Source organism: Pan paniscus, chromosome 4, assembly GCF_029289425.2.
Source record: "Pan paniscus chromosome 4, NHGRI_mPanPan1-v2.0_pri, whole genome shotgun sequence".
Classification (NCBI taxonomy): Eukaryota; Metazoa; Chordata; class Mammalia; order Primates; family Hominidae; genus Pan; species Pan paniscus.
This window is the reverse complement of record NC_073253.2, coordinates 150170489-150189870: the sequence shown is the minus strand read 5'-3', so window position 1 is coordinate 150189870 and position 19382 is coordinate 150170489. Positions and strand designations below refer to the sequence as shown.

The 19382-nt window shown below is 40.6% G+C and overlaps 1 protein-coding gene across 2 annotated transcripts in view; it reads right to left on the bottom strand.

Annotated features, from left to right (window-relative positions):
• KIF4B (kinesin family member 4B) overlaps positions 1-19356 on the bottom strand; it is a 52487-nt gene extending 33131 nt beyond the window's left edge. The window contains exons 1-3 of one of the 2 annotated variants that reach the window (XM_055112824.2): positions 14315-19356; positions 13613-13660; positions 10684-10792 (exon numbers count right to left, since the gene is read on the bottom strand). In XM_055112824.2, the coding sequence (XP_054968799.1) occupies positions 10684-10704 (21 nt within the window). In that variant the 5' untranslated portion in view covers positions 10705-10792; positions 13613-13660; positions 14315-19356. The remainder of the gene's footprint in view (positions 1-10683; positions 10793-13612; positions 13661-14314) is intronic. The other variant, XM_055112825.2, reaches the window with a different exon arrangement.
• Between the last annotated feature and the right edge of the window lie 26 nt (positions 19357-19382).

Sequence of the window (19382 nt, the reverse complement as noted above, 5' to 3'; positions counted from 1 at the left end):
TTAGTATTTATTGAGCACATGCTATGTTCTAGGCACTGTTCTAAGTGTTGTATGTGTATTTATTTATTCCTCTACAATCCAATCGTTCCATTGGTGGGGAGAAAAGAAATGCTTATTCAGGCAGTCTGGCTCCCACACATCTGCCCTCTTGACCACTGTTTTCACTGTCTCTGCCAAGAAGCAGCTGTCACTTCTTTTGTAATAAGAAAGACAAAATGAAACAATTTTTTAAAATTAGCTGTGCATGTTGACATGCACTTTTAGTCCCAGCTGCTTGAGAGACTGAGACCGGAGGATCCCTTGAGCCCGAGAAGTCAAGATGAGGCCCTGCACTCCAGCCTGGGTGATAAAGTGAGACCCTGTCTCTTAAAATTTTATTTAAAAATCAGATTTTAAATACGTATTTGTTGAACAATTGTCAACTCCTATGTGAATCTCTAAGAACCTCAAGATTGAGAGATTGACATTCGCTTTCATTCAAAAATTTTTATGGTGAGCAGAAGTGTAAGGCATTGGGCAAGATGCTATCGGAAATATAAGAAACAGAGGAAATACTGTCTTCTCCTCAAGAGCCTATAGATGTGGAAGGTGAATTATTATTGTGAATAGCTGACAGTCATTTAGGGCTTATATGTTCCCAGTCACTGTGCTAAAAGCTTTACCTACATTATCTCATTTAATCCTCATAGCGAATGGATTAGAACAGTGCAGTCGATATCCCCATTGTGTGAATGAGGAAACCAAAGCCTTCAAACGTTCATGACTTGCTTGGGATTCCAAGAAGGAACATTTGTATAGGCTAAATGGCACGTGGCTGCCACAGGCAACAATTCCATCCATCTTTCTTTTCCCCACTGTGTCTTGAAGAGCAGGGAACTTGAGAGGTATCTGAAATCCTCCTGGTGAAATGAATACTGACTTTGTAATATAATCCCCTCACTAAATATCAGTGCATTTATCAGACACTAAATTTTAAATGCAGGCACCTGCAGAGCTAGTGAGTTCTAAAGAATCCCACTCCCTAAGTTTCTGGGCGTCTTCTTACCTCTCTTCCACTAGCACCTCTTTTTCCACCTTCAGCACTTGGACATACGGCAACATAGAGAGGAATCTGTCTCCCTGCTTTTGCTTGCTAGTTCCCAATTTCAAGATGTTGTATTACACCTGATTTATGGCCTGACAGGGCTCATTCTAGTCCACAACCCTGAGCTTGTAAAATGCACAGGGGAAAATTTACTAACGATTTCGTTCATCTTAATGCACTGTAGGGAATTTTTTAAGTGAAAAAGGCTCAATAAGCAGGGACATTTTAAACAGCCAATTATGAATAACAATCGCTTGTTGACTGAGTGCAGTAGATCTTCCAGCTCATTCGGTTTTCATCTAATTAAATCTTTCATTTCCACGGGCAGCCTGCCATACAAGCTTGTGTTTGCCTTTGTCAGCAGGAGATAATCAATAGGAGAAATGTAGATGCATTTCAGCATTTATTAGCAGCTCAATTGGAAATTGTTTTATTTTAATAATATCCTTCTCTTCGTTCTGTTCAGGGTAAATCGACAGCTTTGATGAATAATAGACAACAGAAAATTGGTTTATATTATACCATTGAGAAGCAAAGAAATCAGAGAATGAAAGAAAGCTCAGAGAGAAATTGAAAAACACTTTAAAACTGAATTTTCTTTGTTACAAAAAAAGGAAAAACAAACAAAAATGCTTTCCATTCACTCTAAAAGATTATTAAAACTACTTGAATTCAGCTAGCTATACCTACCAAGAAAAAGACAATAAACTCTTACTTTCTGAAGCTTTTCACCACTTTTACTTGCATCTGACATTTAATTATTCTTCATTAATTTCCACAGGAGTGAGAACAACATGGATTAGAAAGACAAGAACCTGGTGCAAAATGCTATTTGTTCGCCAGAAATGAACTCAAATACCCAAATGTTCACATCCTCAAATAGTGGACACACTGGTAGGAGTAGGAGGTCTTAAGAACAAACATGGGAGGTCCACTATGATGAGTTAGGTATTTATTTTTATTTTATTTTAGAGACAGGGTCTCACTCTGTCACCCAGGCTGGACTGCAGTGGTGCCATCTCAGCTCACTGCAGCCTCAACCTTCTGGACTCAAGCAATCCTCCCACCTCAGCCTCTTGAGTAGCTAGGACTACAGGCATATGCCACCATGCCTGGCTAATTTTTATATTTTTTGTAGAGATGACGATTTGCCATGCTGCCCAGGCTATCCTCAAACTCCTGGGCTCAAGTGATCTGTCAGCCTTAGCCTCCCAAAGTGTTGGGATTACAGGCGTGAGCTGGCCATGATGAGTTATTCATAAGAGTTCTCTGCACACCTTCACTGATGGAATTCAAACTGACTAGAAGACTTTTCTTCTTAAATCCTGGCTGAAATATCCAACTGTGACTATCAGGCATCTCTAATTTAATATCTAAAAATGTTAATGTTTTATCACAATGAGGTACCACTTTACATGCGTTAGGATGATGATTAAAGAAAAACAAAATTCTAAGTGTTGGCAAGAAGGTGGAGAAAATAGAACACTTGTGCACTGCTAGTGGGAATATAAAATGGTACAACACTGTGGAAAATGGTGTGGTGATTCCTCAAAAAATTAAATGTAGAGGCATAGATGGTCAAAGGGTACAAAGTTTCAGCTTGACAGAAAGAATAAGTTTTTGAGATCTATTGCACACCATGGTGACTATAGTCAATAATAATGCAATGCATATTTTTAAATTGCTAAGTGAGTGGGTTTTAAATGTTTATACCACACATACACACAAAAATAAGTATGTGAGATGATGGATGTGTAAATTAGCTTGATTTAATCATCCCATAAGGTACACATATAAGAAAACATCACATTGTGCTGCATAAGTATATACAATTATTATCTGTCAATTTTTTTTTCTGAGACGCAGTCTTGCTCTGTCACCAGGCTGGAGTGCAGTGGCACAATCTCGACTCACTGCAACCTCCGCCTCTGAGGTTCAAGCGATTCTTATGCCTCAGCCTCCCGAGTAGCTGGGACTACAGGCGTGTGCCACCACGCCCAGCTAACTTTTGTGTTTTTAGTACAGACGGGGTTTCACCATGTTGGCCACGATGGCCTGGATCTCTTGAACTTGTGATCTGCCCGCCATGGCCTCCCAAAGTGCTGGGATTACAGGCGTGAGCCACCATGCCCAGCCTATTTGTCAATTTTTTTAAATTAAATTTTAAAATTAAGCATAGAATTACATATAATTCAGCAATCCTACTTCTGGGTAAATACCCAAAAGAAGTGGAAGCAGGGGATGGAACAGATGTTCACACACCCGTATTCATAGCAGCATTATTCACAATAGCCACGTGGTGGCAGCAATCGAAAGTCCATTTATGGATGAATAAATAAGAAAACTGTGATATGTACATGCAATGAAACATTACACAGCCTTTAAAAGGAAGGAAATCCTGTAATATACTACAACCAGGAATAACCTTGAGAACATTATGCTAAGTGAAATAAGCCAGTCATAAAATGACAAATAATGTATGATTCCACTTATAGGGAGCATCTAAAGCATCCAAGTTCATAGAAACAGGAAGTAGAATGTGGTTGCCAGGGGATAGGGAGAGAAGAGGAATAAGGAGTTATTTAATGGGTACAGAGTTTCAGTTGGGAAAGATGGTAAAGTTCTGGAGATGGACAGTTAATGATGGATGCACAACAAATGCAGTAGAACTGTACACTTACAGATGGTTAAAATGGCAAGGCTCTTTTTTTCCTTTCCTTTTTTTTTTTTTTGGTAGATATGGGGGGGTCTCACTATGTTACTCAGGCTGGTCTTGAACTCCTGGCTTAAGTGATCCTCCTGCCTCAGCCTCCCAAAGTGCTGGGATTACAGATGTAAGCCACTGCATCTGGCCTAAAATGGTAAATTTTGTGTTATGTTCATTTTACCACAGTAAATGAATCTGGGTATTTTAATATCCAGATCTAGTCATCCTCTGATGCTTCCCACCTCAGCATACTGCACATCCATTCACCCTGTGCTCAAGCCAGAGACCTGGGAACCTGCCCTGGAACCGCCACACTCCTGACCACCCCCAGTCAGTGCTGCTGCCTAAATGAATTTCCAGTCAGTCTACTTCCTGTCATTCCCTACCATCTCCCTGGTCCAAGGGACAGTCGTTTCTTACCTGAATTCTTTTTTTTTTTTTTTGAGACGGAGTTTCGCTCTTGTTGCCCAGGCTGGAGTGCAATAGTGCGATCTCAGCTCACCACAATCTCCACCTCCCAGGTTCAAGTGATTCTCCTGCCTAGCCTCCCGAGTAGCTGGGATTACAGGCGCCCGCCACCACACCGAGCTAATTTTTTGTATTTTTAGTAGAGACGGGGTTTCACTACGCTGACCAGGCTGGGCTGGTCTCGAACGCCTGACCTCGTGATCCACCCACATCCACCCGCCTTGGCCTCCCAAAGTGCTGGGATTACAGGCATGAGCCACCGCGCCCGGCCAACCTGAATTCTTAAATGACCTCCTACCTGGTTTCTGGCATCAGCTCAGGCCCCACTACCCACAGGCCATTGTCTACCAGAGACCAGACTGAACTTTTACAGACATCAACCAGGCACTGCCACTCCCCAGCTTCAAAGATTCCCTTTATACTTACAGTGAAATCTGGACTCCTCTCCAAGACCACCTGTCCCGGAAGTCGGTTGACCTATTCGTACCTTGTGCCGCACCCTCCCCCACTCTGTGTTTCTGTGCTTCTCCATACACTCTGCTTTAGTTTCTCCAGTGAACTAGGTTCATCTTCATTTGGGGCCTTTGCCCATGGCACTGCCTTTGCCTGGAACATTCTCCCCTACTCGATTTCCTGGCTAATCTCTCCTCTGACTTCAGGCCTCAGCAAAAATGGCACTTCCTCAAAAAGCCCATCACAGATGCCACATTGCTGAAAGGGTCCCCCTGCTATCCTCCCAAGCACTCTCTTCTTTTCCTCCATGGTACTTTTTACATGTCTATATTTGTATATTCCTCCCTAGCCAGTGGACTCTCAGATTCCTGAGGTCGGCAACCATGTCTATGTTAATATTCCCAGCACCTAGAACAATATCTGGTGCATAGTAGCACTCAAACATTTGTTGGGTGAATGAATATGTAAAGAAATGCATGTTATTTTAGGTCACCCAAACAATAAAAACTGAAAGTCTTCCTTTAACCAGGTAGCCTCCACCTTTTACTTTCTTAGATACACAGACAGGCCTCTGGACAGTTATCTGAAACTGGCTCCATGTACAGTATTCCATATGTCCTGTCATAACCACTTAGTGTTGGTCATATACACTCAAAGGCCCTCTTGCAAAAGGGCCTCACTTTTCCTGAGATGGGGATAAGAGTGATGCTTGTCAAAGACAAGGTAATTGCTTGAGTTGTTTCCTGCAATGATATAAATCTGTTGGCGAGTGCCACACAGCTGTTCCTGTTCCTTGGTTTTTAATGGCATGCTGCCTTCTGTATTAGTGAACAAATTCCTTGAAACAACATGAGATTGGCAATATAGATGGAATATCAAATTAGGACTATGGTTGCCAAGCACTCTGGAGCGGTCCTGATTCCCTACCTAGCAGTAATAATAAACCCCAGCTCCTTCCACAGTTCTTCCACCCTTCTGCAAGCGATGTTCCCCTAGGTAACACTCCTACAAACAATACTTCGGTAATGACCAATGCTACAGTGATTATTATTGTTATTATGGACTCTATTTTATTTTCATTTAATTAGTAATTATTTTAAATTACAAGGCTGAAGAGCTGCTACAATGGGTGTTTCCTGGCAGTCAGTAGCTAATTCTCCATCAATGCAGAAATATGGGCTATTTTGAGTTCAGCCATTAGAGGCTATAGTGATGAACACCTCTCAGGGCCATATGGTGTAGTCTAAACCCAGTGTCTTTTCACAACAGTAGTTTTGCTTCTATTACCATTAAAGAGAAATATGTAAAAACTGTTTTCTCTCTAGACAGAGCTCCTATGCTGGCAGCCTCTTGAGTATCTGAGAGGAGGAAAACAAACAATTCTGCAACATAGATCAGTGTTCATTCCTTTCTGTGTTCCCCCTCATGAATGTTAAGTTCACAGTTAATATTTAATTGCCTATAAAAATGCACACCTCTTCTGTTGGGGTTGATACCTAACAAATCTGGCAGCAATGCAGGGGTGAAATATCAAATCTGGGTGACTTGGTGGTAGCGTATGAACATGAAGCAGACTGGATAACACACTCTGTTTTTGCATTTTAAACATTTAGGCGTAGTCCTATTTCTACAAATAAATCTGCTCTCTTCAAATCATTGACTCCAGAGAATGAGTAAGATGAGCCTGGAACATCTTTTTAAGTCATAAAGTAAGGTGGTGCTCAATGATGGAGAAACATAAAAAGGACACAGGAACTAATTTGAAGTGGTGCCCACTGGCCAAATATGGGAAATTCTGAGCATTAAAATAAATAATGACAGTAACAGATTACAATCCATTGAATAAAGCACCCATGAATCCATACTGATAAGAATAAATGAATAAATACGTGAGAGGAGAAAGCTTTTCTTCATAGTAGAAAGACAACTAATAGATGAAGAAGGAATGATAACAGAAAATCAACATTTGGCAACATCATAGTAATAATTCAGTCAAGAAAAATCAGTGGATGCTAAAACTCCAGTCAGTGAAAGGTTGATGAGGAAACAGATATCTACAGAGTCTCAAAGTCTCTCCTCACAAGATCCTTATTAATTACAAAGAGAGTAAAGAATAATTTTACAGTAGAGACACCTGGGAGATGCCAGCCTAATAAGTAATCGAGTGAAAAAACCAGCAACCAAATACACATCATGTGCTACCCAGTGGGTTGCAATGAAAAAAATACAGCTCTGTGACTTTCTTGCCAAAATGCACACCCTAGGTCTAACTAGGAGGAAACAGGACAAGACCAAATAGAGGAAGATTCTACAAAATGACTGGTCTATAATCTTCACCCATGTCTAGGCCATGAAAGCCAGGAAAAGGCTGAGGAACAATGCCAGGTTGGAAGAAACTACAGAAAAGGACAACTGGTTGCATTGCTGATGAAACTTTGGATAGGATCCTTTGCCATCAGGAGTGTTACTGGGACTATTAGCAAAACTTTAATGGCATCTCTAGATGAAGGGTATGCCAAAGTTCTATATACTGTTCCTACAACTTGCATATGAGTTTGAAATTGTTTCAAAAGAAATCTTTTTTTTTTTTTTTTCAGATGGAGTCTCTCTCTGTCACCCAGGCTAGAGTGCAGTGGCACGGTCTCGGCTCACTGCAACCTCCGCCCCCCCGGGTTCAAGCAATTCTCCCGCCTCTGCCTCCCAAGTAGCTGGGACTACAGGGGTGCGCCACCACACCCAGCTAATTTTTGTATTTTTAGTAAAGACAGGGTTTTGCCATGTTGGCCAGTCTGATCTCCAACTCCTGACCTCACATGATCCACCTGCCTTGGCCTCCCAAAGTGCTTGGATTACAGGCGTGAGCCACTGCACCCAGCCTCAAAAGAAATCATTTTTATTTAAATGCACTTTTTCAATTTCCTTGAAACAGGCAACTTTTTATTTTTCTCTTTGATAGTGGTATGGCTGTAGGAAATAGCTGTTTTCCATTATTATAAGAAAAGCTGCATAAGTATAATAAAGAATGGCACCTGACACATGACCTCAGTCTTACGGACACCAGGTGCTAGTGTGGGGTGGGAAATGGGTGCTACTACTTTTCTCTATCAATATGTTAGTAGTATCTGATTTTGTTAACTACGTGTATTAGTCCATTTTCACACAGCTGACAAAGACATACCCAAGACTGGGGAAAAAAAAGAGGTTTAATTGGACTTACAGTTCTACATGGCTGGGGAGGCCTCAGAATCATTGCAGGAGGTGAAAGGCACTTCTTACATGGCAGTGGCAAGAGAAAAATGAGGAAGATGCAAAGGTGGAAACCCCTGATAAGACCATCAGATCTCATAAGACTTATTCACTACCACAAGAACAGTATGGGGGAAACCACCCCCATGATTCAATTATCCCCCACTAGGTCCCTCCCACAACACGTGGGAATTAAGGGAGTACAATTCCAGATGAGATTTGGGTGGCGACACAGAGCCAAACCATATCACTAAGTACATTTATTACTTTGGTAAAAATTAAATTTCATTAATTTCCAAATAAACAGAGGTTAGGAATTTAGGCTTTTTTTTTTTTTTTTTTGATACAGAGTCTTGCTCTGTCACCAGGCTCGAGTGCAGTGGTGCAGTCTCGGCTCACTGCAACCTCCACCTCCCGAACTCAAGCGATTCCCGTGCCTCAGCCTTCTGAGTAGCTGGGACTACAGGCGCCTGCCACCACGCCCAGCTAATTTTTTTTATTTTAGTAGAGACGGGGTTTCACCATGTTGGCCAGGATGGCCTCAATCTCCTGACCTCGTGATCCACCCCCCTTGGCCTCCTGAAGTGCTAGGATTACAGGCGTGAGCAACCATGCCCGGCCTAGGAATTTAGGCTTTCATGTGAAAAGATGCTCAACATCACTAATCACTAGGGAAACGCAAGTCAAAGCCACAGTGAAATACCACTTCACACCCTTTAGGATGGCTAGTATTAAAATATAAATAAATACAAAGCATTGTCAAGATTGTGGAGGAAATGGAACCTTAGTGCATTGCTAGTGGGAATATTAAATGGTGCAGCCACCATGAGAACAGTATGGAGTTTCCTCAAAAAAATTAAACACAGAATTATCACATGACTCAGCAATTCCACTACTGAGTAAATACTAAAAAGAAGTGAAAGCAGTGACTCAAAGAGGTATTTGCACACCCATGTTCATAGCAGCAATATGCACAACAGCCAAAAGGGAGAAGCAGCCCAGGTGTCCATTGGCAGATGAATTGATAATGTGGTATATAAATATAATGGAATATTATTCAGCTTTAAAAAAGAAATTCTGGGCTGGGTGCAGTAGCTCACACCTATAATCCCAGGACTTTGGGAGGCTGAGGCAGGCGCATCACTTGAGGTCAGGAGTTCAAAACCTGCCTGGCCAACATGGTGAAACCCCGTCTCTACTAAAAATACAAAAATTAGCTGGGCGTGGTGTTGGGTACTTGTAATCCCAGCTACTCGCGAGGCTGAGGCAGGAGAATCGCTTGAACCCGGGAGGCGGAGGTTGCAGTGAGCCGAGATCATGCCACTGCACTCCAGCCTGGGTAACAGAGGGAGACTGCCTCAAAGAAAAGAAATTCTGACACATGCCACAATATGGATGAATCTTGAAGACATTACACCAAATGAAATAAGCCAGTCACAAAAGGACAAATATTATACAATTCCATTTATAACAGGTGCCTACAGTAGTCAAATACACAGAGACAGAAGTAGAATGGTGGTGGCCAGGGGTTCTTGGGAGGGGATATGAGGAGTTATTGTTTGATGGATACAGAGTTTCAGATGGGGAAGATTTAAAAGTTCTGGAGATGGATGGTGGTGACAGCTGCAAAACAATGTAAATGTACTTACTGCCATAGAATTATACACTTTAAAGTGGCTGACATGGTATATTTTATGTGATGTGTAGTTTACCATAATCTTTGAAAAAGAATTCAGACTTTGGAGTCAAACCTGGGTTTAAATTCTGGCTCTGCTGCTTACTAGCTGTGTGACCTTAGACAAATTATTTAATTTCTTTGAACATTAGGTTTCTCATTTGTTAAATGGAAACAATATTCAAGTATTCAAGCCAACAAGAAAGAATTGTTATGAGGAGGAAGAGCATACGTTTAGCAGAGTGCTGGGCACATAGTGAGAGGTGAAGCCAGCTGGACTTCCTGGGTCGAGTGGGGACTTGGAGAACTTTTTTGTCTAGCTAAAGGTTTGTAAACACACCAATCAGCACTCTGTATCTAGCTAAAGGTTTGTAAATGCATCAATCAGCACTCTGTAAAAATGCACCAATCAGTGCTCTGTGTCTAGCTAAAGGTTTGTAAACGCACCAGTCAGCACTCTGTAAAAACGCACCAATCAGCACTCTGTAAAAACGCACCAATCAGCACTCTGTGTCTAGCTACAAGGTTTGTAAACGCACCAGTCAGCACTCTGTAAAAACACACCAATCAGCACTCTGTGTCTAGCTAAAGGTTTGTAAACGCACCAATCAGCACTCTGCAAAATGGACCAATCAGCGCTCTGTAAAATAGACCAATCAGCAGGATGTGGGCGGGGCCAAATAAGAGAATAAAAGCAGACCACCCGAGCCAGCCGCGACAACCCACTTGGGTCCCCTTCCACGGTGTGGAAGGTTTGTTCTTCTGTTCTTCATAATAAATCTTGCTGCTGCTCTGTCTTTGGGTCCACACCACCTTTATGAGCTGTAACACTCACCGCTAAGGTTTGTGGCATCACTCCTGAAGTCAGCGAGACCATGAACCCACCAGGAGGAGCGAGCAACTCTGGTTGCGCCACCTTTAAGAGCTGTAACACTTGCTGCAAAGGTCGTCTGCTTCATTCCTGAAGTCAGCAAGACCAAGGAAGAAACTCTGGACACATCTGAAGGAACAAACTCCGGACACACCATCTTTAAGAATGGTAACACTCACCGCTAGGGTCCACGGCTTCATTCTTGAAGTCAGCGAGACCAAGAATCCACCGGAAGGAACCAATTCCGGACACAATAGTAGGCATTTGGTAATATCAGCAAGACTGTAACTGCCCAGAGACATGAAATAAGAGGCCATAGGTATTCATAGGTCATTTGGTATGGTTGAAGTATGTGGTAATGAGCATTGATGCTATAATGAAAAGCAGGTCTCTGTAAGACAAGAAGTTTAAACTTTATCCTGACACCTGTGGAAAGCCACTGGAGGGTTCTAACAGTGCAGAAAAATACGAGAAAAGAGGGCAGAGAGGGGAGTAAAAATCAAGCTAAGGTGTTAGGGATGTAGAGGTCTGTATTTTTCACTTAGTTGTGGGCTTGCAAATCCTCTCCATTAACACAGACAATCAACACTGTTGGCTTATGAGAAAACAAGTCATTAAGAGAAAACCCACATTTAACACTCTCACTTTGCACCATCTTATCAGAGCAGGGAACTTCGATATAAAGAAATAACTAGACCAAGAGCAGTGGTTCATGCCTGTAATCCCAGCACTTTGGGAGGCTGAGGCGGGTGGATCACCTGAGGTCAGGAGTTTGAGACCAGCCTGGCCAAAAATTAGATGGGTGTGGTGGTGCGCTCCTGTAGTCCCAGCTACTTGGGAGGCTGAGGCAGGAGAATCACTTGAACCCGGGAGACGGAGGTTGCAGTGAGCCGAGATCACGCCACTGCACTCCAGCCTGGGTAACAGAGCGAGGCAGAGAGAGAAAGAGAAAAGAAGGGAAAGAAAAGAAACCAGCCACATAGCAAAGTAATAAAGTCAGGTGAGGCTTAAGCATAAACTCCAAGAGACTTCTCTTTCTTTCTCTCCCACTTGAAATCACTGGGTGGAGGGTATAAGGGCTTCTCTTGCTTCTGTGACTTTACCAAGACTTCCTATTGTGTTCTCTACATCCTGCCTGTGCCAAGCTTTCTTCAGACTCTTAATATCTGTGATGAGCAGGGATGGGTCAGAAGACAGTTCTGCTCAGGTCACAATCTGCACATCCAAGGATGGCCTGTGCCACAATTTCATCATATTTCAACATTCTAATGTGGTCACATTTTCACCAGCATCCACTTAATGCCACTTAATCAGGGGCTTTCCCCTGGTTTTTCTCTCCACCTATAAAACTTAAGGTTTTATGTGAAAACTCAAGGTAATGATAGCTGCCAAAAACACATATTTCTCCTGAGTTAGCTGCATTCTTCCATTCCTGCTTCTGCTCACAGTACTCAAAGTGATATTTATTTTTAATTTTACTATTTTTTCTAATTGCCTAGTTAATATATATTTCACTTAGAAAACATCAAAAATATAGAAAAACACACAAAGTAAAATTAAAGGTTGCCTGTAATCTTATCATTCAGATATATGTCTTAATACTCCTAAGATGTTCATCTTTTTCTTTATGGCTTCTGCCTTTGCTTTATAAAAAGCTTTCTCCATCCCAAGTCAGATAAATTTCACCCATATGTGTTCATTTTTTATTAAACATCTCATATCTGCAACTTAAGTTCTTTTAAACTGGCCTTGATTTTAAAAGTTCAGAGTCTATTAACTTATGCTAAATCATGTGGCTGCTTTAGCTGGCAGAGCATTGGATAGGGAATGGAAAATTGAACTGGGAAATGGGAGTAATTGATCTTCACCAATGGACCCAGCCTCTCTGTGGCTAAATTCCCCTGTGTGTAAAAATGCAGGAAATTACATTTGGACCCCAAATTTACTTTTTCCCTACTTTAAAATACATCATATACATAGAAGGCAGCACAGTGTCATGAACAATAATAAAACAAATGCCCACTAATCCACACATGGATTTTGACAGCATGTAACAATTTCCCTGATTTCTAATCCACTTAAAAAGTGGTGGCCCCTCTTTTTGTGCTCTGACAGTTAAGACAGTTTGCATAGCTCATCTCTCCTTGGAGGAACTTGTCTCTCTTTTGAATTAGCTTACTTGGTTGCCTCAGAAGCTATTCTTTCTTACGGGCTCAACAAAAATAATGATTTTGTCATTTACCTGTCATTTTCATTGTTAGGGTGAGAGTGATGAGCTTTGCAGCTATATCCTAAGCAGAAGTGTAAGTATATTTCAATTCCACCTTTATCCTATATCAAATCTATATACTTGAGCCTGTCTGGGAGGCTACATAAGAATCATGCTGCTTTAATAATAAACCTTTCTTTCTAGCAGTGTAAGTCACCCCTCAATCTTCCAAAATTTCTTCATCCCTTTATTAAGCTTCCCAGGTGACTTTAGAATTATATTCTCTAGTTTAAAAAATGCTTTTGACATTTTTATTAGAATTGAAGTGGTTGAATTCTTGAGTTATGCCATTCAAGAATGGGTATGCCCTATCATTTATTCCAGTCTTCTTTCAAATCCCTCAATAAAGTTTTACAGTTCTATTTCTATGGGTCCTGCCTACTTATGTAAGTTTGTTCCTAGATATTTTATATTTTAGTTTCTATTTTTAATACTTTTTAAAAATTATCTTTTCTTTTGATTTGTTGATTTTGAAAGATAAGCTTTAGCTGGGCACAGTGGCATGTGCCTGTAGTCCTAGCTACTTGGGAAGCTGAGGTGAAGGGTTTGAGCCCCAGAGCTTGAGCCTGGGCAACAGAAACAGTGAGACCCCTGTCTCTTAAATGTGTGTGTGTGTGTGTGTGTGTGTGTGTGTGTGTGTGTGTGTGTATTGAACTCTACTTACTTCAAATATTTTTTCTGTTTACTTCATTAGATTGTTAGATAGGCAATTATATGTAAATAATAATTTGCCTCCTCCTTTCCAAAGATTTTTCTCTTATTTCATTTGTTTTACTGTTTTGGCTAAACTTTCAGAAAATATTAAATGACCATGGATAGTCGGCATACTTGTCTTGTACCTGAACTTAGCGGGAAACACCAGAGCTTCACTTTAAGTATGGTGATACCTGTGGCAAAAACAATAAATCAGCTTATTCAACAATTCCCTTCTCTTGCATTTGAGAAAGAAAAGAAAAGAGCAGCCCTTGACATTCAGAAGCTGGCCAGGCACTCACAGCTAGGCCATGCTGCCCTCTGTTGGACATAAACCATGTCACAGAATATCAAAGCCAGACAAAGTTACTCTGGGATCATGATTCAATGAAATAAGGCGAGTCCACACCATCATTTTGCTGAAGCTCAGAAAAAAATAAGCTCACTGTGCCCCTCACAAAATAGCAAACATTCCTCTCTTGTGGCCAAAATTAGTAACTGTTAACTCTTTACCACTTACCCCCTTTTTTTTTCACTCGTTTGCCCTCCTTGATAAAACTTGAGATAATCATAGAATTGCACCTGCTTTCTAACAGCATCCAATTTAGAAAAAAATACCTGCCTTCTTAGCCCCTCCACAAATCACCCAACCAATGCCCAAATCCTATAATAGGTTCTAACACCTCTTATTGAGACACCCCATAGCTCCCCATGGTGTGTTTTCCCTCGCTGCAACAAGTAATAAACCCAACTTGTTCAACTAGAGTTGTATTTGTGGTGGTCTCTGACTGGAGGACATTGGCATGCTTTAGAAACCAGAAAACTAAAAAGCACATTTCTGTACTTACAACTAAGGTTCATTCATATGATATATGCCAGTCATTTATGCCCATGCTGATTCAGAGATGGAAGAGAACAATGTGAGGAGGTGGTCACAGAGTAGGAGATTACAGATTCTATTATACCCAGACAGTACACAGGTATCTGGCCCTTTAGGAGCAGCTATGATGGAATCCTAGTCTTTCCACTAGAACCGTCCTATTGTGAGGAGGTATGGTTTTCTTCCTGTGTCATCTGATTGCATTGTTCCTGGCTATGTAGCTTTAAAATCTAGTTCTTGGGCCACTTAGAAATTATTTGAGTGATCCAATACTCTTTTAATAATTCATTTTTACTTACATTAGTCTTACAAGATGATGGAATGGGATGCTTGCTGCTTTAGCATGGTGCCTTCGACTGAGTTACCACTACAATAGGTGTCAGGATGCCAAAATGATTGTGAGAGCATCACTTCCAACTCCCAGATCTTACTCATCTTTCAGCCAATTCTAACCCACAACCCTACAGAGAAGAGGATTCTAAGAAATGTACTTCCAGGTTGGCTACGATACAGCACATTCCTCAAAGGATTCTTTTTTTTTTTTTTTAACTACATAGGATTCTTAATCTTCTCTGTATGATGCCCTTTTCCCACATCGAATTTTTTCATTTGTATTTGATTGAATTCATAGGTCATGTCCACTTTAATGATCCTTTTTCCCCCAAAGAACCAAGAGTTAGGAGTGTTCAATTATCAAGTAGCTTGAATTATATTTAAACTTTTTTTAAAAAGGAACAAATTTCTAGTTTTAAGGCAGTATGATTTTAAAAAGTTATTTATATAGTTTCTATTTGAAAGAATCTATTAAGGTTCCTTTATGATAACCCTAGAAGCAATTTCATAAATTTTTACAGCCATTTAAAAAGAATAGGTATTTTCTGTAGGGTACAAAGTTTGAAATATTTATCACACCTATTACTGTGTAACAAACTACCTCAAATCTCAATGGCTTAAACAATAAGCAGTTATTATTGTTCATGACTCTGTACGTCAGTTTATAGTGGGTTTTCTCATCTCAACTAGGCTCATTCATGCTTCTATAGTCAGTTTTTCATGGGGTAGGCAGCTCTGTTGATGTGGGCTGGGCTCACTCACATGTTTAGGAGTTGGCTGGCTGGCTCTCAGTGGGTGATTCATTGCTCTCTTCCATGTGGTCTCTAGTCCTCCAGCAGGTTAGCTTGGGTTTGTTGACATGGCAGAAGCAAATGTCCAGGAAAAAAAGAGGAAGCAAACAAGACCTCTGAGGCCTAGACTGAAAACTGGAAAACTGTCACTTCTGCTACTTTCTGTTGGCCAAAGAAGTCACAAAGCCAGCCCAGATTCAAAGACTCCACCTCTTAATAAGAGGAGATACAAAGTCACATTGCAAAGAGCATCAATATATGAAAAGAGTAAAGAACTGTGACCATTTAGATAAACAGTCAAATAGATAAACCATTTAAATCAGTATTTCTTATATTGGGGTCCACCGTGGACACATGCAATTTACAAATGCTCTTCAGAAGACTTGTACATTTTCTCAAATTGACTGCATGTGTAAACAACCTTTTTAGGGTCATTTAACTTTTTCCTTAAATTGCACTTTGAAATTAATATTGCCATTCCTTCCTTTCCAAAGTAGAATTTGTATGAGCCTCCTCGGGCCATATGTGAAAATAATCATTCAAGTCCCTATTGGATATTTTTAAAAATTTTATTTTAGTGCACAAGTATAATTCACCTACCAATATTTCCTTGCTTTCATTCAAAGTATTTGTAATAGGCTGGGTGCAGTGGCTCACACCTATAATCCCAGCACTTTGGGAGGCCGAGGTGGGAGGATCACTTGAGCCCAGTAGTTTGAGACCAGCCAGGGCAACATGGCAAAACCCCATCTCTACAAAAAATACAAAAACTAGCCATGTGTGGTGGTGCACACCTATTCTCCCAGCTACTTGGGAGACTGAGGTGGGAGGATCACCTGAGCCTGGGAGGCTGAGGCTAAAATGAGCCATGATCGTGTCACTGCACTCCAGCCTGGGCAACAGATCAAGACCCTGTCTCTAAAATAGTAAGAATAAAATAAAATCCCTTAAGTTGACATTTGATATCATAGCTTTTTACTGAACCATGTATTTGTTTTTACCCTTTCTCCTGATTGTATCTCTTTAAGTAAACTCCCAAAGAAGCAGTAACTATTTTTCAGAGCCCCCTGTCCCTCTGAATCCACAATAAACACTTTCAATGACTGATGTACAGTTGTCTTTCCCATCAGTGAGTTCCTCAGGCAGGGGTCATATTTACTATGTTCACTGCCTGTATCTTCAGTACCACGTATATAATAGTTGCCCAATAAATTACATAGAGTTGAAAAAACAAAAGCTGACCTTTTTTTTTTTAATCTATCAGGATTACTTTTTGAGAAGAGAGATGGGGTAGTGACCGGGGGTGCAGGTAGGGGCTTCAGGGTTGCTATTTATGTTCTATTTCTTGTCTTAATGGGGGTTATTTGTACATGTTCATCAGCTGATCATAATTTGTGCTGTATACTTGCAATTGGTGTACTTTCTGAATGTGCTACACTCAAATGATGAAAATTTGGGTCTACAGTAATTCTTTGGAAAAGAAGGAAAGTACAAGCATTCAGAGATTGCCATTAAAGAATAACAGATAATGGCTTCTGAATGTATTAGTCCATTTTCACACCACTATAAAGAAATACCCAAGATTGGGTAATTTATAAAGAAAAGACATTTAATTGAGTCAAAGTTCTGCATGGCTGGGGAGGCCTCAGGAAACTTACAATCATGGCAGAGGGTGAAGTAGGCACATTTTACATGGCAGCAGGTAAGACAGCGAGTGAAGAGGGAACTTTCAAACACTTATAAAACCATCAGATCTCATGAGAACCCACTCACTATCACGAGAACAGCATGGGGTACACCACACCCATCATCAATCACCTCCCTCCGTCACTAGGTGGGGATTACAGGTCCCTCCCTGGACACATGGGGATTACAATTTGAGATAAGATTGGGTGGGAACACAGAGCCAAACCATATCACTGAACATGCAAAGTGAAACTTCAAGTGGGGACCACAATGTTCATGGATGTTAGAAAGTACACTCTTAGCCACAAAAACTAGCCGGATGTCACAATGGGAAAGATTCATTGAGATAATGTATATAAAGTGCTTAAAATAGTATCAGGTACAGTCAGTGACACAGGTTAGCTATTATTACTTTTTGTAACGTACTGGAAGCAGTTCCAAATGAAGGCTTAACCTGGGAAGGAAATTTTCTTCATTACAATCCTACTTTTTCCTTACCACTTTCAAAATAGCTTTTACAGCCTGACTGAAGCAGTGCCTTCACTTACATAATTTATATTCATGATGTCCATGGCACCACCTGGCTTTAGTCACACCCAAGGAAGTCACAACTCCAAGAGCAATAGTGGAGCATCCCCACCACATGAGAGCACAGTGACCTGGTGTGGTGATTCTCCAACATGCAAATCACTGGGGCATTTATTAAAACTGCAGGTTCCATGGTCTCCCACACCAAAGCTTCTGATTCACTTAGTCTGAGAGTAGAGCCCAGGAATTTGCATTTTTAAACAAATTCTTCAAGTGATTCTAAAAAAGGTTTTCTACAGAGAACATTGAGTCTCTTGTTTCATAAATGAATGAAATGGAGGCCAGCAAGGGAAGAGACCTATCCAGTCTTCTTTCTGGCTAATGAGAATGCACAGACTAGAATGAAGGTCACCTTTTAATATTCCAGTGTTATTTCCATGACTCCATGCTACAACAGCTTAGGACCCAGAATGAATCTGTCCTACACCTTGGTTTATTCCACTGACCCCTGATGTCTTTTTACTCATGCATTAGGTTAACTGGAGAGACACAAAAACCCAGCTGTATACTCATTAGGTATGCAGAACCAGGTACTTTAGAAACCTTTAAATCATAGCCCCAATATTTACATGCTGTGTGACTTGTGATAGTTATTTGAATTCTGTCTGCTTCGGTTTCTTCCTTTGTAAAGTGGCAAAACAAAAGCTACATTTGCAGGATGTTGTGAAGAATTATGTAAAATACTAGCGCAGAGCTTGCAATTAACAAGTTCCCAGTAAACAGTAACTATTATTAATGCCATCTTAAAACATGGCAATAAAACTACATTTTTCATTCTCCTAAAGCCGTATTCTCAAAGTGTAGTCCCCTACAACAGAATTACCTGGAAGTGTTTGTTTAAAACATAGATTTCTGAAACCAGCCCCCCATAAGACCTAGTGAATTGAATCATTGGGGTGGGGCCCAGAAGTCTGCATTAACAAGCAAGCATCCTCGATTCTTCTTTTGCATGCAAAAGTTGGACTAGGGCTGTAGACAAAGAGTACTTCTTCTTAATGAAGACGTGTATGAATGAGAGGGAAGCAGTGTTGAACACTCTAATTTGAAACTAACAATTTTCTGCTAATAAAAGGTTGAGTGCCACCTACTGCCTCATTTTAGAATGCAATGCTGAGATTGGTTCAATTCCTCTCTCAGTAATTGAATTTACCCTGAAAAATAAATCAATCCTAAACAAGATATCCAAACAATATAAAGCACTGTTGGAAGAAGAAATAAAAACAGGCTTTGCTTAACCAAAAGAAAATTTTCAAAGTTAAAGGTTTTTGGAGTTTTAGATTCGTATATCTAATAAACTCCTGTAGTTTCGAGTTACTGCTAAAACAGTAAAGGAAAATATAATTCTTGACTCACTGGCCTGTGCCAACAGTGAAAGGAAAAACAGTACCACTGAACACCCTAAAATACTGTAATGAAACAACATGCAGCCACTCTAACTTCCCATGGTCCCAAGAGAAAATTAAGTGAAATAAAAGCAATTTTCTTACCTCATAACACTCTATTCAAGTCCAGTATCAAAACAGCCACCTGCAGGACACTAGTTGGAAAGTTAACATTCCCTTTCAAAGTTACTCCAAAAGCCTTTTGAAATATAGTCTGCTACTATGTTTAAAGCTGATTTCCCCTTCCAAGTAGCAA